This window comes from Paramisgurnus dabryanus, chromosome 9 (assembly GCF_030506205.2).
Source record: "Paramisgurnus dabryanus chromosome 9, PD_genome_1.1, whole genome shotgun sequence".
NCBI lineage: Eukaryota > Metazoa > Chordata > Actinopteri > Cypriniformes > Cobitidae > Paramisgurnus > Paramisgurnus dabryanus.
Window position 1 is genome coordinate 36,553,074 of NC_133345.1, and position 23,972 is coordinate 36,577,045.

At 36.0% G+C, this 23,972-nt stretch overlaps 1 protein-coding gene across 1 annotated transcript in view; it reads left to right on the forward strand.

The window, feature by feature from the left end:
* sema3ab (sema domain, immunoglobulin domain (Ig), short basic domain, secreted, (semaphorin) 3Ab) overlaps positions 1 to 9,615 on the forward strand; it is a 45,541-nt gene extending 35,926 nt beyond the window's left edge. The window contains exons 10-17 of the mRNA XM_065283542.2: positions 21 to 165; positions 266 to 485; positions 612 to 703; positions 2,362 to 2,403; positions 3,097 to 3,254; positions 4,046 to 4,113; positions 5,576 to 5,721; positions 7,042 to 9,615. Of these exons, the coding sequence (XP_065139614.1) occupies positions 21 to 165; positions 266 to 485; positions 612 to 703; positions 2,362 to 2,403; positions 3,097 to 3,254; positions 4,046 to 4,113; positions 5,576 to 5,721; positions 7,042 to 7,512 (1,342 nt within the window). The 3' untranslated portion in view covers positions 7,513 to 9,615. The remainder of the gene's footprint in view (positions 1 to 20; positions 166 to 265; positions 486 to 611; positions 704 to 2,361; positions 2,404 to 3,096; positions 3,255 to 4,045; positions 4,114 to 5,575; positions 5,722 to 7,041) is intronic.
* Positions 9,616 to 23,972: the final 14,357 nt, after the last annotated feature.

Consider the following 23,972-nt stretch of genomic DNA (forward strand, 5'->3'; position numbering starts at 1 on the left):
TGCTGTTTCTTGGGTTACAGTAACATCTTTAAAGGCTCTGCGGTGTGCATGTACAGTATGGCTGATATCAGGAGGGTGTTTCTCGGGCCCTATGCACACAGAGATGGACCCAACTACCAATGGGTACCATTTTTGGGTAGAGTACCGTACCCAAGACCTGGCACGGTAAGAATAGCCAAAACATTAGCTCCTATTTGTTTTCTTAACAACTGACCTGCTTAACTGACATTTTTACACTTCCTTTTTATTCCCTGGATACTCACAGTGCCCAAGTAAAACATTTGATGGCTTTGAGTCGACAAAGGACTTTCCTGATGACGTTATCACATTTGCCAGGAGTCATCCGGCCATGTACAATCCAGTCTTACCCATTAACAACCGTCCAATCATAATCAGAACAGATGTGGATTATCAGTTTACTCAGATTGTAGTGGACAGGGTGGAGGCAGAGGATGGCCAGTATGATGTCATGTTTATTGGCACCGGTAAGTGTGATAAAGCATGTGTTGTCAGTCATTTCCATATTTAAGTTGTTTTTAATAAAATCTTTTGTCGTTTTGCATGTATTCTACAGAAAAAGTAAGTTAATTAAGTGTTATTTTCCCTTTAAGACATGGGCACAGTTCTTAAGGTGGTGTCTATACCCAGAGGAACCTGGCATGACCTTGAGGAAGTCCTGCTGGAGGAGATGACTGTGTTCAGAGTGAGTTATAACTGGTTTATTCAGCCTTTTTCCCAATATGCAGTTTGAAATTTCAGAAGAAGTCAAATCATAAATACTATACTATGGAATACATCACAAACTAATTAAATGTATTTGCTTGCAGAATTTTTTTCTTGAAAATAATTTTTTGCAGTGTATGAGCAAAATGGCCTAAGAAAATAAGTCTAGTTTTTAAACAAAAAAAAAGATACAATTTAAGTGATTTTGTGCATAAAACAAGCAAAAATCAGCAAGGATAAGCAATTTTTTCTTGATTTTTTCTTTTTTGAATAAAGTGCTTAAGAAAAATGTTCAAGATTTTTTGCTTACCCCATTGACAGATTTTTTGTTTGTTTTATGCACAAAATCACTTACATTTGAAAAAAAATCTTGAACATTTTTCTTAAATATTACATTTTTCTTAATTTTTTGCTTGAATTTAGTGTATAAGAAAAATGTTCAAGATTATTTTGCTTACACTTAATTTTGCTTTAATTAAGTGTTTAAGAAAAATGTTCAAGATTTTTTGCTTATCCCATTGGCAGATTTTTTTTCTTACCCCATTAGCAGATTTTTTTGTTTGTTTGTTTTATGCACAAAAGCAATTAAATTTGAAAATTAATCTTGAATAATTTCTTGCTTTTTTCTTGAATTTAGTGTATAAGAAAAATTTACCCCATTGGCACGTTTTTTTTTTTTTTTTTTTTTTTTGCTTGTTTTATGCACACAATCACTTAAATTTGATATTTTTGGTCTAAAAACTAGACTTATTTTCTTGGGTCGTTTTGCTCATTAAGAAAAAGCATCTTAATTTAAGAATTTTTAGATATTTTTACTGAAAACAAGACAAAAATACTAAGAATTTTTTTCTTGAAAATAATAAAATTGCTTTCTTACCTAGTATTCTTGTCATGTTTTTAGTACAAATATCTAAAATTTTCTTAGTATTTCAAATTGTTAAAATTTAAGTGATTTTGTGCATAAAACAAGCAAAAAAAATCTGCCAATGGGGTAAGCAGTTTTCTTCTAGAATACTTCTTGAGTTAAGTTTTTATGAAAAAAGTACATGATTTTTTGCTTACCCCACTGCAAAAAAATTTTTTTCAAAAAAATTATTTCTTGGTATTTTTGTCTTGTTTTCAAAAAAAAAAAATCTAAAAATTCTTAAATTAGGATGATTTTTTTTTGATGAGCAAAACTACACAAGAAAATAAGTCTATTTTTTAGACCAAAAATATCAAATTTTTTGCTTTTTTTTAATAAAACAAGCAAAAAAAATTCTTGAATTTAGTGTTTAAGAAAAATTTTCAAGATTTTTTGCTTACCCCATTGTTTTTTTTTTTTTTGCTTGTTTTATGCCCAAAAACAGTTAAATTATATATAAGCTTGACTTGTTTTCTTATGTCATTTTGCTCATCAAGAAAAAGCTTCTAAATTTAAGAATTTTTTTATATTTGTACTGAAAACAAGACAAAAATACTAAGTAAGAAAGTTTTTTTTTTTTTTTGCAGTGTATATAACAAAGTGTAGTTATTAATATATTGCATAATTTATTAAAGTTTACTACAGTTTTACGTTGTTAAAGCTGTATTATTTTTCAATTTATTCATCACTATAATGTATTCGTGATAAATTACTAAACACCCGTTTTTATACAGGAACCAACCGCCATCACAGCCATGGAGCTCTCCACAAAGCAGGTAAGCATTATCAGACAAGGACAATAAAGGTGATGTAAGCTGCTCTTTATAAATGTTGCTGCTGAACACGAATCCATTAGGGCAGTCTGAGGAACATAATTGCTCTAATATGTGAACTATAGGGAACAAAATGAATCTAATAAAGCAAAACAGGTCTAACACAACAATTCAAATAGGTTACCTCCAGGGAACACAACTAGCCTAACGTGTTTTAAGGGATCGGGTGAACTGGTTTAGCATTGGGGTTGTTGGTAAATTGCCATTCCGCACCGCATTTTGCTGACAGAGGTACTAATGAACACTCAGATTTATCATGCACCGAGATGGCTTTCACTTTAGACTGGATCACACACACACACTGCTTGGCCCCTGGCTACATTACGCATGAAGCTGCTGTCATAGTCACTCACACAACGCGACAGCATGAGGTACTCTCATTAGAGACCACACATACACACACACCGGCTGGTTTTGCATTGCGAGCTGCAGCGTTCATCTACGATTATGGTGCTACATAGACAGTATGAATAATCAAGGAGACACTGAGAGGTTAGCTAGAGGGATTTATTATTAAACAGATGCATACAAGCCCATATCCCGGTGTCCTGAGAGAAACTGTGGCTCCATTAACACACAATAAAGCTACATTGTTTTATAAAAGAAAGTCTTATTCGCTACACCTCCCGTCCACAGCAACAGCTCTATCTGGGATCCTCTATCGGGGTGTCTCAGATGCCCCTGCATCGCTGCGATGTTTATGGAAAGGCTTGTGCGGAGTGCTGCCTGGCACGTGATCCATATTGCGCCTGGGACGGCTCGCAATGTTCCAGATACTTCCCTACTGCTAAGAGGTGATCTCTCACAAACACGAATTGCATTGCACACATTTGGCAGATGCTTTTATCCAAAGCGACTTACAAGGTATACATTTTATCAGTATGCGTGACTTAAACACGTGACCTTTTGCGCTGCTAATGCAACGCTCTTCCAGATATGCTACAGTGCAGTGTGTGGCTTTCATCAGATTTATAGACAACTGAAGACCGAATATGAAATGCTTAAACCTCCAGGAATATTTTAAGACCTTCTTTCAGTTCTTGGCCTGGTTTGAGTTGTCATATATAACTTTATTGGACAGGCTGACTACTGCTGTCTACTGCTTGGACAAACTACTGTAAGAGAGGTTTTAAGTGTCAAAATAATTTCCTTTAGAGGTAAACGTATCCTTACTTAACACTTTACATTAAAGTCCGTTTTTAAAACAAGAACAAGATGAGGTTTCATATTTACAGTCGGTGCCAAGTAGCATGGTTTCTCAGAAAGGTGCTTTGTGTGCTACTGGTGGTGAAACTGCTTTACACATTGGCAGAATTACCAAATTGCCTTAAAGGGAAATTCAAGGTACTCTGGACTCAAACTGCATGATGCTTTTTCATAAAGAGTGAGCACCAGATCTGGCTATTCTCCATGGAGACTACATAGAGCTAAAACAGGCCGTGTTTGATTTACTATGATGGTAACGTGGTGAGATCTCTCTGAGACAGATGTGTGTGTGGGTGTGGATATGCAAGGTTCAGATGAATTGCGGTCACATTCACCTGCCCCTTCTTTTTTCTGTTTTGTTTGTATGTTGTGCCTGTAGGAGAACGAGGCGTCAGGATATCAGGAACGGAGACCCTTTGACTCAATGTTCAGATCTACAGCATCACGGTAATATATGGATTTTGTACAATTGGAAATGATGTTTATTGTATAGCCAACACACACCATTGTGTAATGGGTTAACAATAGTCCCTTTCACACATACAGTCTTTACTGGTAATGTATTGGTAAATTACAGTTAACAGATCATGTAGAACCTTTCTGGTAAATCAGTGCTGCCAATTTACCAGTAAGAGATGTTGTAAGAGTATCAGTAATTTACTGTTAACTCATTCCTTGCCAGCCTTTTTTATGTGCCCGCCAGCCTTTTTTGTAATTTTCCCAAGTTTCACAAAATGCCTTTCAGGAAATTTTTCTTTTATACATAAATAATCATACAATATATCAAATGAAAGAACAGAGCCTCTCCCTTCAAACAAACAAAACGAAAAGAAAAAAAAAAAAAAACGTTTAATCCTATCTTCATTTGTTCTCTTTTTATAACCTCTCAAATATGCAAAACATACACAGAGTTTACAATGTTGTTGAATTAGTTGAATTCTTCATTTTTTTATAAAGTGGGTAAGAGCGCCACCTAGCGGATAATAGCGGAATTATAGATCTACTCTAAATTGCAATTATAAATAATTCAAGAAAAATACAGTAGTATCGGCAGAATATGGTATTGGAATTGGATCGGAAATGTGTAAATGATATCTTACTTCTACATAAACTCATCATATATAAAGTAAATACCATTCGTGAAAACATAACCTTGATATCTTTAAAATTGACTTAGTAAGGTCATGTCAAAGATTGAAATTAACGTAATCAGATTATACAAAAATAAAGAAACCAAGGAGCCAGTCAGGACATGTTTCTTTATAAACAAAAAATGAGGATGTAAAAGAAGCTAAAGAGATAACTGCAGCTGTTTTTTTTTTTTTAAAGCACTGCGTACATTCTGTACATGCCAAGGTTGTGTTTAATTAAAGCTTTTCGAAACGAAACTCAGTCTAAAAAGGTCATTTTACTATGTTAATAACACACGTTTAACTGCTGTTTCACAGCTGTTACAGAAATACAGGACCTGCACTTACACAAACGTACGTCGCATGGCCACTGGACTCGCATTTCCCAGGACCACACACTGATTTCCTGTGTCATAGTTTTGGCCTCACACACCTCATTACAGTGGCACCGCTAACCCACAATACCCTCTGAGATTTCATAGTCAGGACTTCAAAGCATGAAAGATGAAAATGAAAGACAGGGCAAGAGATGGCGTTTAAATTAGGACGGTCTGGTAAAATACAAAGATTTTATTCACCCCTGGCCTTGGATCCCTGTAGACCACAGTTCACTGAGATATTGCAGCTGTGATAGACACACTGTGTGTGTGCTTGATAGCATATGATCTGAACTATGTCTAGTGTCCCTTGTGAACTTGTGGATGCCCATGTTAAACACATCATCACAGAGGAATCAAGATCACTTACTTATGTCTTGTATCACTTTCTATGTCTTGTAGATGAGGCAGATGGGGATCGAGGTTTGCAAGACAGGACGGTATATGGGGTTGAGAATAGCAGTTCGTTTCTGGAGTGCAGTCCTAAATCCCAGCGCGCTCTTATCTACTGGCTGTTTCAGAGACACGGGGAGGACAGAAAACAAGAGGTTTGTTTTGCTACAGACGCAATTGGGTCCAAAGCTCTGAGACCACTGATGAAAATGCATCTTTTGCATATTTTTTTAAAGGGACACTCCATCTTTTGTAAAAAAAATATGCTCATTTTCCAGCTCCATTAGAGTTAAACATTTGATTTTTACCATTTTGGAATCCATTCAGCCGATCTCCGGGTCTGGGGGTACCACTTTTAGCATAGCTTAACATAATCTATTGAATCTTATAGTTAGCATTGCGCAAAAAATTAAGAGTTTCAATATTTTTCCTATTTAAAACTTGACTCTTCTGTAGTTACATTGTGTACTTAGACAGACGGAAAATTAAAAGTTGCAATTTTCATGGCAGATATGGCTAGGAACTATACTCTCATTTTGGCGTAATAATCAAGGACTTTGCTGCCGTAACATGGCTGCAGCAGGCGCAATGATATTACGCAGCACCTGTAAATAGTCCCCATAATAACTTTCAATAACAGGGGCTTATTTTCGGGCACTGCATAATATCATTGTGCCTCCTGTGGCCTGTGGCATAAACCTTTAAGACTAGCCTTAAAAGTTAGTCTTACATTTTTTTCCTCTAGACTGATCATAACTGTTTTAAGCATGTTACATAGAAAGGTAGATTGTTATAATTTAAATTCAAATAATAAGACTGATTAGCCCTAACTACAGTAATTGCTAGCTAATCAGAATCATTCAAAAGACGCAGTCTTAACGTCACGGCTATGTTTATGCAACTGGCCACTGCAGCCATGTTACGGCAGCAAAGTCCTTGATTATTACGCCAAAATGAGAGTATAGATCCTAGCTATATCGGCCTAGAAAATCGCAACTTTTAATTTTCTGTCGGTCTTAATACACGATGTAACTACAGAAGAGTCAAGTTTTAAATAGAAAAAATATCAACACTCTTTGGTATTTTTGACACAATGCTAATGGTCTAATCAGATTCAATGGATTATGCTAAGCTATGCTAAAAGTGGTAGCCCCAGACCCGAAGCGCCAATATCGGCTGAATGGATTCCAAAACAGTAAAAATCAAATGTTTCACTCTAGGGGGGCTGGAAAATGAGCATATTTTCAAAAAAAGTGGAGTCCCTTTAACACAAAATGTACCTTTATCAAAAATATTTTTTAGAATAAAACGTTCATATGATTTTTACAATTTTTAAGAATTTTTATAAGTATAAAGTAATTTGCTTTAATAGCAACATGTACTCTGGCATGAACTAGATTGTACAAAACTTTATGAGATAATGTTTTACTCAGAGCTAATGATGTAATCCACATGTGTAACCACTTTTTTTCCAGATCAAGTCAGATGACAGGGTGTTGGGTACAGAACAGGGTCTGTTGATCCGAACTCTACACCAGAAGGATTCAGGTGTGTATTACTGCCACGCCGTTGAGCACGGCTTCATCCAGACTCTCCTCCGTCTCACCCTCCACGTAATTCCCACCGAGCACCTGGATGATCTACTGCACCGAGACACGCCAGACACAAACGATCCGACCAATGGCAAGATGTGGTATCGTGACTTTCTATCCCTCATCAACCCCACCACCCCGAACAGCGTCGATCAACTCTGCGAACAGGTTTGGAAGAGAGAACGGAAACAGCGTAGGCAAAAAGCCAATTTACTGCATGCCAGTCAATCGCATGCCAGCCAGCTCCTCCAGTCTAGCCAATCACACGCCAGTAAGTGGAAGTTACTACAGGAAAACAAGAAAGGACGCAACCGCAGGACCCATGAGATGCAGCGGGCACCGCGGAGCGTGTGATCACTCGCACGCCAAATAAACATTTTAAAACACAAGGACGGGAATATCAATCAAAGAGATGGAAACGCCACAGACAGGAAGTGTGGCATCTCACTCCTGGCGTGTGCATGTGTATGTGTGTTTTAGAGAGAGAGTTATTTACGTACTTTATAAACCTGAGCACACTTCATTCACACCTACAATATGTATTCTGACTCTAAGAGGATGTGATGGAGCTTAAGGCTTCATTGGACGATACTGGACTATGTGTAAATATGACGCAAAATGAAAAAATATACTGTGAAACGGGTTGCAGTCTGTAAAAAAAGCCCTGTTTCAAATGGTGAGGGACAAAAATAAACACGGAGAATACAGAAAGACCACTCTTTGCTGAAGCACAACCCCAGTGCATTCTGGGTAATGAAACTGTTAGTACTATTATGTGTATAGAGTGTGTTGACCTTAACATATACTGTACTGTATATCTATTTCAAAATGGAAAGGTATGCTCTGTTGTTATCCATTAAGTACATCAAGTGTTTCTTTCAGGTCCTTTTCTGTCTTCCTTATGTTTTCTATTTTCATCTGCTCCAGAAAAAAAGCCTCAGCAAATCTATTAATGGAAATGTGTTGTTCCTCTAAATAAGCTCTTTTAGAAAAAAGAAAACACAATTTATTCCTGCTATTTTTTTAGATCAATATTTAATTTTGTACTGTGCCAGAGTATATCTAAAATATTGCATTATAGATTTATTTTATTATTAGTTTTCCTTATTTTAAACCACTGCATTGAGGGTACATAAACTCTCTTCACTAACCATTTTTACTCAGTTAAGTTATTATTTGTTGACATGATTTAATCTATGTTCAAACCGATGTTTATATAAACCACTGTGATCAAGTATGTAAAATACAGTGGCTTTAATTTGAGGGAAAATGTCACTATGTTGCTTTTTATCACGTTTCATGTTTTTTGAGTATACATTTGCAAGACCAAGTCAGACTTTATCACATCTGTGAAGTCTTTTTCAGCTAAAAAACTTTATTTAGCATGACTTGTATATCTGCTACAGAGGAGAGATAGATTATAGAGATTAGAGTTTTATTGGCTGCAGTAAATAGTAAAATAGTTTTGTTTTAAAGTCCTTTATAAGAGATGCCTACTGTATGCCAAGATATCCATTTAAAGTCAACATGAAAGCAAGCAACCCGTCTGATGTATTCTCGAGTAAACTGGATATTCAGCAAGATAAACAAAAATGTAGATTTGATTTGATCTTTTGGGAATTGGTTGGATTGTGAACAGTGAGTGAACAGCAAAGAAGGACAACACTGCCACCTATTGGTTAACCCCCTAAAAGACTGTGGTGTTATATGTACTGATATATCATGCACAACACCACCAGGGGCATAAAAGGGTAAATAAGGTCATTTTGATTTTATTTGTGAGGAAAAGGGAGGACAAATTTATTGTATTATATAATAGCCTGAGTATGCCCCTAGATGTGGTTATGTTAAGTTAATAAGGAAAGGACTGCTGTGTGACACAAAACTGGTATGGTCTCAATACAACATTTCCCCTTTTTCATTGCACATAGCACACATATCAGAATGTAGCTGTGAACATATAGACTATTTATAATAAAATGGTCCAAAATATATGCCACTGTGTACAAACTGCATGTAAATTTACAGCATCACTCATTTGCGTACTTGTTTACAGTCTGTTCTTGTTAATGAGCAAATCTGCCTGCCATTGAGTTCCAGGCGGTGCTCAAGAATATTCTGCTATTGATAACATATGGTGTTATTGACTTATAACGTCTGCCCAATGGACTCTTTTGACTTTGTAGCTAAATTCAAGTATCAAAAATTTACTTTTAAATGGACTTCACACAGAGGATTTCCAGTGCTCAACCGAACTGTACTGTACGTGGTTATCATTCTGTTTGGATGGACCTAAGTAAGCTATCATCTAAAAGAAAACAACACCTGCATAACTCAGACTTTCATAGGGACTCTCCTGAAATGAGGGACAAATAAGGACATGACATGATAATGCTGCTGTAAATTGTTCATTATTGGCATGCATTCTGCTGTTCAAATAAATGTGTCTTCTAAAGATCCTGTTTAAAGAGTGTAGTGGGTGCATGTGTTATATTTCTGATTGTATTGGCTGGACCTTTGTTTGTGTTCTGGGCTCTGAAGCACCTATGTCGACAGACAAATGACGTTCCCTGCCTGTTTTTTTTTTTTTTACTCTATCCTCTCTGCTGGTGTTCATTGGGTTCTCTTCTCACATTACTGCTGATAAAAAAAAACGTAATGTTCAGACCGAAGTCACTGAAGCTCTTACAATAACACATGGAGTAGAAATACGTCATTCAATGACGTTTGAAGAAGCTGAGCAATGCGGGAAAACTTTAATAGATGTACGATGTTTCTTTCGTACGAATATTAAATATTGCTTTACATGTTTTACCAACATACAGAGAAAATTAGTTTGGGTTTATTCTCTAAACTAGAGCAATAAAAATTAACTGTTTAATCAATTTAACTACTGTACTAGTGTGCACGTTCATGTGCATTTAGTTGTGTTTTTTATAAAAAAATATTTTGCACAAATTAACTAACAGCATGTCGAAAATGTGCACATTAAAGCTAAAATTAATTAAATAATTAATTAAAGGTTACGATTTTAATTAAATGAAATTAAATTTGCCACTCCGGTACATCAGCCAATCATTTGCTAAGGTGACCCGTTAAGCCAATCAGCTTTCAGCATCAGTTAGTGGATCATCATGCCTGCTTATGTTCGCAACAGGTGCATTTCAAAGGAAGCAAAAAAAAGCAAAAATGTTGTATATCATTTCAAAATGGATTGAAACACTGGTGAGTAGACTTTAAATGGATTTTAGAGTTTATTAATGTATCATGAACGTTCATGAGATAGGTACACGACTTATGTACGTAAACCGTGGATTTGTTATAGTAAAGTAGACACTATATTTCTTAGGACTGATTACAAATGTATTGCCATAGTTTTACTACAAATCTCATGGTTAAAATAGTAAAACAATGGTGAATCAGTGGTGGTTACTATGGTTTTACAATTAATGTAGTGGACCACGCGTATTTTTGTAAAGTGATCAACAAAATGATCAAATGTACTGTTTATTTGGCCTGATAATGATGATCAGATAAATATCAGCCTCCATTAAAATTCCTCACTGATCATTGATGCTGGTTACTATTTCTTGAAATCTCTTCATTTAAACAACTGCCTATCAATTGTTGTAGGTAATTGATAAATCAGATTTGTTGAGGAGAGATTTTGGCAAACAATCTAATGGAGTTTTCAATGACTCCTCTAAGGAAACATAAGACATGGCTTCCATCTAGTGGTTGGGGTTGTTACTACATTTAGTTGTTAAAAAATCTGAGCTTGCAGTTTACAATTCAAGGGCATCACTGGCTGTTACTCTATAACCACATTTACAGCAGTCTATAAATCCTGCTATACCTGACCCAGCTGTAAGAAATCTGAATAATGTTATAGGTATAATGTCATGGGTATTTCAAAGGTTTTTCCTGCTAAAAAAAGAAATTATATTGGATTTAATGGTTTTAATATGAATTGTATTGTTTGTAATAGAAACTTTTAAGATTTCTGTGGGTCTCTACTTGTACTGTATGTTAGGTTGTGTTGGTGGGACCATTAAAATCTTCTGGAATATGTCTCAAAACGCACTACAAAAAGGAATTCCGTAGTGGTTTAAATGGTAAAAGCTAATTGTTCCTAATGGTAATGGAAACCATCAGAATTTCTGTGATGGTTTCTATTGTTTTTTTCAGCAGGGTTGAATCTCTGGATGCTTACATAATTATAAAATATGTAGCAAGAATGCATTATAAGCATGGTCGTAGCCAGAGTTTAAAAATTAGTGAGGTCCAAATGCTATCCTAGGAGAAAAAAAGTGCACGAAAATACACTTTAAGTACACTTAGTAAATGTACTATTTTGTGCACTAATTTTGTAGTTAATATACCAAAAATAAGTCTTTAGTACTTCTTCATATAAACTTAAGAACATCTAAATGTACTCTACTGTGCTATTTTAGACACCATTTATTTTAATACACTTGAAATCTATTAAGCATTACTAGTATTGTATACTTTTTTTTTAAAGTACCACCGAAGAAAACTATACTTTGCATTTTTGTAGTGCATAACTTTTACAAAATACTTATTTAAATGTAGTTTAAGTACATTCAAGTGTATTTAGTTTATGTTTCTGGCTTAACCTTTTTGCCATTTTACACTTTGGATAAGTGTTTTTGTCTATATGTTTTGGGGGTGGACATTGTTATATTATCCCCTATTTTTTTTAGATCACAATTTGTTAATACTTTACTGTTGACTTAGGGTGGATAATTTATTTATTTTAATGCAACATAGCTTATTATAGCATTATATTAATCATTTTGATAAGCAATAATAGGGTATATAAACAAGAACTTTTATGTTTTCTGCATGACTTTGTTAAATGCTAACTGCTAAACTGAATGAAATAACATAGCATAGCCTTCTTCATACCCAATGCTTACATATTTGGAATATTTCATTTTAAACTCAATTGTTTTACATTTTTGTACTCGTGTTATTTTCTACTGATTTTAGTGTTGAAAGCTTCTGACATAAATAGTCATGATTATTGCGTATGTCTTCCTGAATGTAGTATTATGTCAGCCACAACCTGCCCACGCTGAATGATGTGCAATTTAATTACTGTTTTGGTCCCGGTCATTCCGTGTTGCCAGATATTAGTATGAAAAACAAACAATAAAGGCCATAAATAAAAAAATAAGTTCAGACCTTGTCTATCAGAAAGACACATTAAATGCTAAAACATTAAACACTACGTCTAAAGAGGATTTTTTACAATGGGTGATCTGGCAACACTGCGAATGCTGCATCCGCGGCTCGCAGCTGCTTGAGACAATGTCCAAACTTAATTTATAAGCGGATGCCAATATGAGTTGCGTGTGTAAGGTCCAGAATTACCGAGGTCCAAACCTCGTTGGCTGGTTACGGCCATGATTATGAGTTGATCTGGATAGAAGCATATGCTAAAAAAAAACATTTTCACAATGCTGTGCAATTCAAATAAATAGAGTAGGTGTTATTATGAGACACATTAGGAAGTCCATTGTGTCTATTGTTTATGCTTATGGACTTTTGAACTCACCCACATTTGACTCAAAGGTGACGGCTGGTCACGAATAGCGTCTACAGGTCAGAGGTCATCGTGATTACCCCACAGATCGCTCCGTGGACACAGATGTGTGCCATAAATGTCCGTGCCTATGAATGAGTCCATTACTAGTTATGTGATGAATGAACTGGGCAGGATTCCACTGACGTTAAGGATATATGAGCAGAGTTCAGTTATTTGAAGTTTTCGCCTGTGGGAGTACTTCAGGCCAAATGAGGCTGTATGTTCATGCTGTGTCAAATCCATATGTATGTGTGTGACACCTAATTCAGAAATCAATACAGCTTGGGAATGGATTGTACAACGACTTTGTAGTTTACTATAAGGTACTGCGTGCAATCCAATCCATTTAAACACAATCTAACTAATGTAATATGTTTATTAGGTTTAGATAAACTGAAGTGCATAATGTTTCTCAGCTGGACACCTTCTGTGATGCATCTCATTAAAGATGTTTGGCTGAAGAGAGTGCCTCGGTGTCAGGATTGTTTACACGGCTTTATCAAAGAGCGTGAAAGTCTGAATGTGAAAGAGCACTGTGGTTATTATGGTTCAGGGACAGCAGCACATTTTAGTGGAAAATTCCTAACACACATGCAACCTATGGGCCTCCATCACAACTGTATCTACACTAGATTAGTGTGTGGGTCCTTTAACCTTTTTACATGTATTACATTGTGGGACATGTGTACCGAGTCCAGACTACTTATTGGAAGAATTCTTGCTTTGGGGTCCAGTAACATTTAAAACACATGGAAAATGCAGAACACAACATTTTCTTCTGCTTTTCAAAGCACTCGTCTGTGAACACAAGTTTTTTTTCAGACGTGTCTAGATTTGAGTGTGCTTACCGCACGTCTAGATTTAAAAAAAAAAATAAAAACTTGAGTGCAACTTAATACGAATTGCCTCAAAAAGGAAAATGATCTACAAATCTAAGTCATAGATGTAACAATGAATCGTCTATCAGGGCTCAAGGAAATCATTTTTTATACTGGGCCAGTCGGCCCAGTGGTTCAGGTTTTCACTTGCCCTGACAAAATTTTCTCTGGCCCCAATAAAAAATGTCAGTGTCAAATATATAGTAATTCAAAAGTATATATATATATATATATATATATATATATATATATATATATATATATATATATATATATATATATATATATATATATATACACAACAGACATGTTCCAATGAAAAAAGGCTCTCAACTTTTCTGCTTTACCTGTAAACTGACAGCAAGCTGTGCCAAATATTCGTCGTATTTTACCCAAGTAAATGTCTGCTTTCAAGCAGTGCTCGAATTGAATCAAGTCTTATGGGGGGTCCCCACCATGACATAGCAGCAAACCCAAAATGGCAACACATTACTACAGTACCTTTAAACAAAAATGTATGATTTATGTAACACCAATCCAAAATTTACAGACTTAAACTAGATCAGAATTTACCTTCATAACAAATAAAAAAAAATTACGGGTTTAGTAGCATTATCTTCAGAAAGATACCAATATCTGAGGGGACCCCCCTTAGTATAATTTTGACTTCTTATAGGGGGTCCATAATGCCTTATGGGGGGTTCTGGATCCCCCCAGCCCCCCCCCCCCCCCAATTCAAGCACTGCTTCCAAGATGTTTAATAATATACATTGACAAAAATATATTTTAATTACTGAGGGTGAAGCACTGGCCCGATCGGGCAAGTGACAATACTTTTTACTGGCCCGAATGTCTCTCACACTTGCCCTGGGCCACTGGGTAGTCCATTATGTTGAACCTTGTCTATGAATAGTCATTATTCATCTTCTATTGCAAGAGTAACAAAAATCTATTTGATGCAAACTCATAATTTTATTGAAAAAAAAATGGATATGATGTTTTCTTAAGTAAAACATATTATGTATAATTATGTGTTACAGGCTCTTACAGGGCCAGAGATCAAGCCCTCTTTCTCTCGTCTTATCACACATGTGAAGATTCAATGAGGCATAAAGACAAAGCCAGCAGAGGGGAACGGGAAAAGACCTGACACCATTTGAGGACACGTCTTTTCAGAAACCGTCAGAAACACGGTAAAGAATGATTGCTTTTGTGTCACGGGTGACGAAAGTTAGCGAAAAGTAAAAATAATGCATCACATTCCTTTTCAAATATAATTTAGATAGGGATGCACCGAAAGGAACATTTTTGGCCGAATAAAATGAAAAACTTGAATACCGAATAATCAAATAATGTTATTTTTTATTTTGCCAATTTTCTCACCATTGCACAAGTTACATTCAGAATGTCTTTTTTACTATATTTATTTTACATTATTTAACAAAAAATGTTTTTAACAAAAAGCTTATTGTTAATAAACGTTTTTTTTTTCTTTTAATATACAGTCCCTCCAGAAAAACGCGATTATGTGATCGCATGATTCAACGCATAATTAGCTAAATCCGCATATTTATGTAGGGGCCGCATTTTTTCAAATACGCCGCACTTTCGCAGCATAAAATGCAGATTTCCGTCTGCAAAATACGCATTATTTCATAATCCCCGCATTTTCGTGGCAAAAATCACATATCTTAGCAGAAAGTTGAAAAATGTTGCATTTACTTCACACAAGCGCAGCCATGTCCCCTGTTGCCATAATGTGACGTGGATCACTGAAAAGCTGCAAACAGTATTTGCAAGTTGTCGCAATTTCATCGTATAAAATTGCATAAATATACCACATATTCCACCGCATTTTTAAGAAAACATGCCGAAAGATCAAAGATTTGCGAGTCTCTCACTCTCTGCTGGTTGCTATTTGATCGCATCATCAAAGACGTTTTACTTTAACACCGAAAATTCGTTTTTTGCTATTTTCGGCCGAATAATTTCCATTGCTGCAAATTCGGTGCATCCCTTCATTTAGAGTACCATTACATTGGCAACAAAATACTCAACAACGCCTGTAAATATCCTTGTATCACTTACTTAATCTTTTACTAATAGTGGCATAACATTACAAATCCCAAAATTCCTTTCGCTGATGAGCGGTTTAAGCAACATACCCCCTCAGGACAGATGCACTGTCGGGATGTAATGAAATGTTATTTTAGTGTAATGCCTCATTGAAACATTTCAATCAGATCTTTCTAAATGACCGTGTTTAAACTGGCAGGTATCTGTAGAGACAGCAAAACAAACCCAGGTGAGACTGTACTGTACAGCCTTGTGTTGTGAATTTGTATTGGCTTACCTCATGGTGCAGTTTAAGTGCATGTTTGGGTGTTATTTTGTCATGGGTTTGACAGACTCTGGATTACATCCAGGCCTTTAGTGGAGTTTCAAAGCAGCTTGGAACATTTGTACGGCATTTGTAACCATCACCTCCAATAATTCAATCTGCATAACATTACATCCACCGTGTGATCCAGTGTTTGTCCTTGTGTATTTGTTGTTTTAGGGTGGCACGTGTCAAAGCCACGCTTATGATCTTTATATGACGGGGTGGATAATGTTTGCTTTGGTATTAGGGTACATGAAGTGTTCAATGAGATGACTCCTGAAGGCCAGTGCCAATACTGTCACTTCACTTTATGCTAACATTCAAAATTGGTCTTTGACCATTATGCTATAAACATCACTTCTGCTTGTTTCTCTTGTAATTTAAACCCTTTACAGACACATTTTAGACGCAGTTGAAGCAAAATAGCGGTGACTTTAGGTGGATAGTTTTGCACGAGGAATATATTGGAGTAGGCATCTCCTTATGGCTTCCAGAGGTTGAAGACAGTAACCTACTGTGTTTCTCATACGCAAACGTTCAAGGCTTATACCAACAAAGATTGAAAGAGGTGAACAAGAGGATGTGGTCGTGTTTCACAGCACAGGGTACTTTCCAATAACGTGGACCTAATTCATGAAGCCTTATTGGCTACCACTAGAGGAGTTAATGATGCTTTTAGATGCATCACTGAATGGATTTTAAGGGTGATTCGGTTAACTTAAAAAGCTTTAGATTAGCCTGGTAAAGCGATACGGCTGTGAGATTACTTTTGTAAATAATTTTTGGTGAAAAGCCACCGCCAAAATTTAATTTGTGGCTATTGCTTGTTTAAAAGGACTGAAGAATATAAGCTTTTTTAAGTGCTGATAGAAGTGTGTCATAGAGGGTGTTAGCAGATAACCCTTTAGTGTTACATATGACTCAAATCTGGAGGGACTCCAGGTCATTTAAACATAACATGACAGAACTTTGATCTGACCCCTTGACATTGACTAATCCTTATGTCAGCGCACCTTCAGAGCCTTAAACTAGCGACAGGTCAGAGCGAGGTGACCCGCTGAGTGCACTTTTAATCTGTTTTTACACACACCTTTGTTTGGGATAACAATAAGTTACTCCATCTGCTCCTTTCATACGTATGTTTGGTTATGTTTAAAAAAAACTAGTGTATTATATACTGTGTAATATATATTATATATACAATGTAATATTCTTGCAAATAGCATTTAATGTTTTTTAAAAACGGTACGCTTTACTGTCAAACAAAAACATGGTGCTGTGTTCAATTTAGCAAGGAGTATCTAGTTACCATTTTAGAAATAAATATGGCTAGTTAGTTAGCGTTTGTAATTCAATTTTGTGTAAAAGAATGTCTTTTCTTTATGAAGTCTGATCACATAGTCACAAAAGAAGTTAATGTCACGGTCAGTTACTTAAATTTTATAATTAGAAACATAAATCGAATGTCTGCATAACTGCATTGTTGAATACAGTATTGCACACACTATTTTGACTGCGCACAGTGTGCATACTAGCAAGTCCGGATCCAATATACTGTTAAGCATGCTTTTTCTTTTTCAGCTATTTACTGTCTCTTAACTCTTTCCCCGCAAGTGTGTTGTTTTTTTAAGTTGCCAGCCAGTGCCAGCATTTTTTTATGATTTTCACAAAAGTTTAATGCTTTCCAGAATTTTTTTTCTTTAAATATATAAACATACAATATATCAAATGAAATACCCTCTGTTTTTTTAAACAAAAACAAAAACCTTTCATCCTAGCTTCATTTGGATCTCTTTAAAAAAATTGACTTTCTTCAAAAATACAAAATTTTGATTTTGAAGATAATTGCAATTTTTGTAAAAGACTTCTTAATCAGAAATCCGATTGAGAGGGATAATGAAAACATACACTGAGTTTGAACTGTTTGATGCGAGGGGCTGCTTTCTGGTTGTATAAGTTGGGTAAGAGTGCCATCTGGTGGATAATAGCCGAAATCCGGATTGCCGGAAAAACTCGTCATTGGCAGGGAAGCGCTTAATTGACGAGTTAACTTGTCAATGGCGGGGAAAGATTGAAGACCTAAATGGTCGTGTTTATGAGGATACTTGCAAAGACGGGAATTTTAACACTTTTGTGTATTTAAGGCCAATAAAGCGGTAAAAACGCTCACACAGAAACATTAACACTGTTGTTTGTGTTTCAATGGCTTAGAATCACTTGTTTTAAAAATGTGGTGCTTAAATATGTGTAAATAAGGTTCATTTTTCATGACCACGTGCACTGCAACGTCGATAGAGACGATAGTCCAAAATCTCTACCGGTTAACACATTTCTACCGGTTTATCATGTCTACTGGTTTATAGTCCACCCCTAGTTAAAATCAAACTGAAGCTTGTCTCAAAACTTCATTTTGAGACTTTAGCCTGGATTTTACAGACAGGGTCACAAATGTGTAAAATGTTTTGCTTTGAATTGGGTTAACACTGCAGAGATCATGGGTTTGATTGCAGCGAGCACATTTACATTTTTGCATTTGAGGTTTCTGCCTCTAAAATGCATGCAAATGATAAACTTTACTATTTAAATTTGCGCATTAATCCACGAAACTGAAGGGAACCAAAACGTGGGTTGTTAAAAAGTGTAGTGTAACCTTTTCCCACTACAAGAAGCCTCCTGTGAGGCAGAAAGGTTCTGTTGATGTTGAAGGTTCTTTATGGAGCCATACAGCCAAAAATTGTTCTTATGTGGCATATAACATTTTTATATTGTTAAAAAATGCATAACTTAAATGCACACTTTGATAAAAACATCTGCCAAATGTATAAAATCTCTCTCTTGAACAATTTAAGTCCCATCTGAAAGGACTCTGTACCGTCCTGACATTTTTATTTCCCATCATCTCTGTACCAGGCGCTGAAGTGCACTAAAGGTTATCATAGTCTGTTGTTAACCAGAAAATCCTCTTCAGTGAACAAGAAGGGTCTGGAAAACGTGGTCATAAAAAAACAGCAGCCTGGCAGGGATACGATTATTATCTTGACTCATGAATGAAGAAGTCAGCAGCTCAGATGAATAAAACTCCTTTATCTTGTAAAACAGAGACACACTTTGATGACAGTGTTTTCATGTTTGGGTAACTAACTTTTCCTCAAATTTTCCATTTTGTATATTTAATGGTGTATTCCTTTATTGAAAATAAAAATGAGATGTTTTACAAAAGACCTACATGCATATTGAGACTGAGGCAGTTTTGCTTTCATTAAGACAGAAAGCTGGTGTCCTCAATTCCCAATCTTCTGATGTCCTGCGATAGCTTTCGATGAGGAACAGATAAAAATTAAAATAATCTTTTTACTGAAAATGTTTTCCCCACTGTACCACTCAAATGTTACGGTCACATTCGATTTAGAAGTTGGCCGTCAGGAGGGGTGGCGCCAGCTATGATGTTGATGTCAGACCCCATTTGTTTTCTGCATGTCTTATTGATATTAAACCGGGCGAGACGCACCATATTTGAATTAAATGAGATTTGAGCTGTACGGTGGAAATGACATTTAGTGACTAACAGTCCGTCTCACACTAAGCTATTTTGTAAAATACTTTTATAATCATATTACTTTTATTGTATCACTACTTGGGGTGTCACAATTCTCCAAATCCTCGGTTCGATTACATTTCTTTGATTCTAAGGTCACGATTCGATTCTCGATTTTTACTTTTTTTTTTTTTAAAGCACAGGTTGCTATGCCATTATCTGACCTTGAACCCGGAGATGACCTGCCATGTTATTCGTGCTGCCAGTGGAAAAATATGGTACACGCACATTCCTGATAAAACGAAACTTCCTGTAAGATGAACATTCCTGTCAGTACTTTGCAACTTAAAAACACGCTTTATTACCATCAGATGAGATTGTGAGACTATACCCCAATAAGTCATGTTTGAATGCTGTTTTCATAACTCTTAACCAACTTAAATACGTTTTTGTATAACTTAAACAGATCTCAGTTCAGAGAAACGACCGGTCCTGGCAAAGACGCCGTTCTGCTGTGCACGCGTGGGTGCTCTGTTCTGATTGAGTTCAGCTGAAGGCGGGAGGCGCTAGCTGTTTTTTTGTTGTTTCCTGTGTAAAGAGGAGCTTGCGTGGTGTCTCCTGCATATGCCATGCTATCTTTTGACTGGCTGTAGCTAGCTAAGTTAGAGGAGGTTGACTCGTAGCACTCAACGTGTTTTTTCCCGCTTGGCAAGCCGACCGGACGTAACGTGGGGGCGTGGCAGCATCGACGATTCCATTTTTTAATTCGAAGTTCGAGGTTGTGACTAAATTTTAACATCCTTACTCACTACTGATATTTTGGTAATTTTGTTGTGTAGTTGTTATTTATTGACTATAGAATTAACTTCTAATACACAGGGAGTTTTAAGCGGTCCTGTGGCACAGGGTGGTTTCATTGGATTATAATAAGACCAATTCAGTTCAGTTTAAAAACTGTAGGCCAGGTCAGTGCAAACAAAGGAAACCCTCCAACTTGAAAGAGGGTTCTGCTTTAATTCAACAGCTTTTTTAAGGCAGCTGAGAAAGATCAGGTTTCTCTCTCGCTCTCTCTCATTCTCTCACCCTCTCTATCTCTCCATTTATGTATTATATTTATCTATGGGTGATTCTCCCGAAATTAGACTTATGAGGTGTCGAAACATTTTGATAATAAAAGTAACTGCTATCAAAATAAGAAGCATACAGTTACAAACATCTCTTCATGTACTATTTTGCACATGATTTCAAATGACATCATACAAACCAATTGTGGTGTTTTTTCCACATTTAAGGGAAAAATTGTAATTACCGCAACGTGTCCATGACTGGATTTGGGTTCTTTGACATGGAAATATTTATAATAAAAAATCTAAAAAATAAAAAAGCTTCAGTGCATGTTATACTATAAACATTTACAGTAAAGAAACATGTGGTATTTGGTGATCATTGGTAAATGAAGAGACAATAATAAGGAATATAAATGTGTCCAAGACCAATTTTCTCATCATCCGCAACAATTTTCAATCATTGTTTAAGCCCTCAAGGTACTAACATTTTCAAAAAGTATTGTTGGAAGTGACATAATTGACTGTGACACTCAAGATGGCTACCAGGTAAGCAGTTCTTATTTTTTCTCTCCAGATAAAAGTTTAATTTTGTTTGTCATAGTACCTAGACAACTTTTTAGTTCTCATTACCGAAACTTGAGTTTGTAAATGCATATATTTAATGTAATATCGTGTTGCGGTAATGATAATTTTTGATAATGATAATCTAAAAAATTTAAATAAATCTGTAGGAAATATGTTTTTAAATCCTCTAAAAATAATGGTTATAGTTAGTTCAGACCTTCATCTTATATGTGCAAAAAAATTAGATTTAAGGGCTTTTAAAAAAAATCTGAGTCTGGATTTCGTGAGAATCACCCGTCTTGGTTCACTGTGCTCTTTATAGTTTCAGCTTTATATTTTGGTTAAAGTTTGCTCATATTGCATATGTAAACATCGAGGAGCAGTTTCCTGGACAGGATTTAGATTGATCTAGGAAAAGGCCTCAGTTATATCAGGACATTTTTACAAACATACCTTACAAAAAACAATACTGGTGTGTCTTGGTACAAAACAATGACACTGATACAGTATATGTCAAGAGATGTCGGTGCAAGATGTTTTTAATTTAAGGCAGCTCAATAAAGCAATAAGCCCCAAGAAGCAGTGGGTTACCAGTGCATTTTATAACAGGTAAGGGGCGTTGTTAGGCACGACGCGAAGCGGAAATTCGCGGCTTTCACAAAATGAAACACAAATAAGTTGTAATTATATTAGTACAAATATTACTCTTCCGTCAAACAAAGTAGTTCCTCAGAATCAAGTGTGGCTGCAACAGAGCGCAATTCTTAAGCAACACAGACGCAGCAAAGACACAATGAAAATATGATTAAAGACTGTGGTGTTTATTTTTATAAATCAACATTCATCTAAAATATACATAAACATTTATATCGTGCAACTGTTGAAGTGATGATCAAATATTCTTGGAAGAATGCTTAACTCTTTCCCCGTCAGCGTTTTTTTTTTTTTAAGTTGCCACCCAGTTTTAGTTTAATGCCTTACAGAAAAATTATCTTCTTCAAATAAACATAAAATATCAAATGAAAGAACAGACCATCTGCTTTCCAACAATAACAAAAAAAACTTTCATCCTACCTTCATCTGTTCTCTTATCAGTTATCACATCTCAAATTTGCAGCTAAAAGCGGAGATAATTCCATTTTTGTGAAGAACTTTTGTAAGAGATCAGATTCAGAGCTTCATCAAAACTTTACACGTCACGTCGAGTGAATGCGTCAGTGTTTAAGTTGGGTAAGATTGCCATCTAGTGAAATATCAATTTAAGACAAAAACAACTCGGAGAACGTTTTCTCTTTATTGACGAAATGACTCAACAATATTTATTGACATTTATCTGGATATCGCCATTAATTGTGCAATTGTACACAAATTAAAAATATGATTAAAGACTGTTGTGTTTATTTTTCATAAATTAGTACGCAGCAACAGTGGCGCAGTGATACTTGTGATGCAGTCTGAACCGTGGGTTTACCGGGGTATTTTATCACGGCTTAGAACGCGTTTCAACCAATCAGAATGAAGAACCAGAACGAGCCGTTTTATAAACAAGCATTTTAGTCTATGGGACTAGGGTAAGCCCTGTCCAGGAAACTGCTCCTTAATGTGCATTACAAGGTATCAGTTTTTTATCATGACATGTATGCGTGTTCCCAGGGTTCGAACACATTACCTTTTATCCTGCTAGCGCAATGCATTACCGCTGAGCTACTGTATACAGGACCACAAATCTCTTTAAAAGCAAAAGTAATTTAAGCTATAGATTTGAATCTAGTATAGTAACACTGTATTTTAACTAAACGTTTACAGAAATTGCCATTGGCATTCCTCAGTATAAAGAGAAAATTGGATTTAAATACTCCAGCCTCTGTTTATCCTGTCATACATGTAACTTACACAAGCAAATGTCTGGTTAAGCATCAAGATATCATGATTGCTGACAGTTTCCATTCTGCGGCACATCTGTGGGTTTTTCGGTTTGATTTGCCAACATTTTTTGCAGCCCTACAACATTCAGTTTATAGGAACAATGAGCTGCTTATACGACCTGGCAAAAAAAACCCTACACAACATCATGCAGTACAAGACTACAAAGCATGGTGTGCACATACTTTATACCATCCAGGTGCTGTTAAATGGTTTTAAACAAGGTGAGAAAAGAGCCTAGAAAGAACCATAATAAGGACCTGTGGTAAAACAGGCGAGGAGGTACTCAAGGGACGAGGTGTGAAATCCATCAAAGTTGGTCTTTAAACAAAAACAGGACGCAAATGTTAAACTTGACAGGCAGGTAGATTGAAAGGTCATTACAAGACAATCAGGCTCCTAATGATTCTTTCAGATCTGACTTTTAAGTCAAGTTAGATGAGTTACAGATTCAAGGCGGTTTCTTTAAAGGCCTCTTAGACTTTTTGTTTTGTTTTTTCACTCAGTTGAAGCAGTATGACCGATTAGAGACGTAACTGTATATCACTTTAGGGATAGGGTGTTTTTTTATGGTCTACATAACTTCCGTGAAGATAACAAATAATAGACCCTTGAGATATTACCGTCAAAAACAGATCAGAGGAGACGCGCTAGTCTCCTAACTGCCGGACCATCTGTAGGGTCTCGCCATCATGTTTCTCATATACATTTTACACACGGATACCTTCATATGCATCCACAGACTCAATCCCATGCCATCTCCGGATAAAGTATTATTAAAGCCAGTGCATTTTTTCAAAGTAAACCTCACTCTGGAAGTAACCCTTACTTAAGATAAGCACAGGTTAAGACA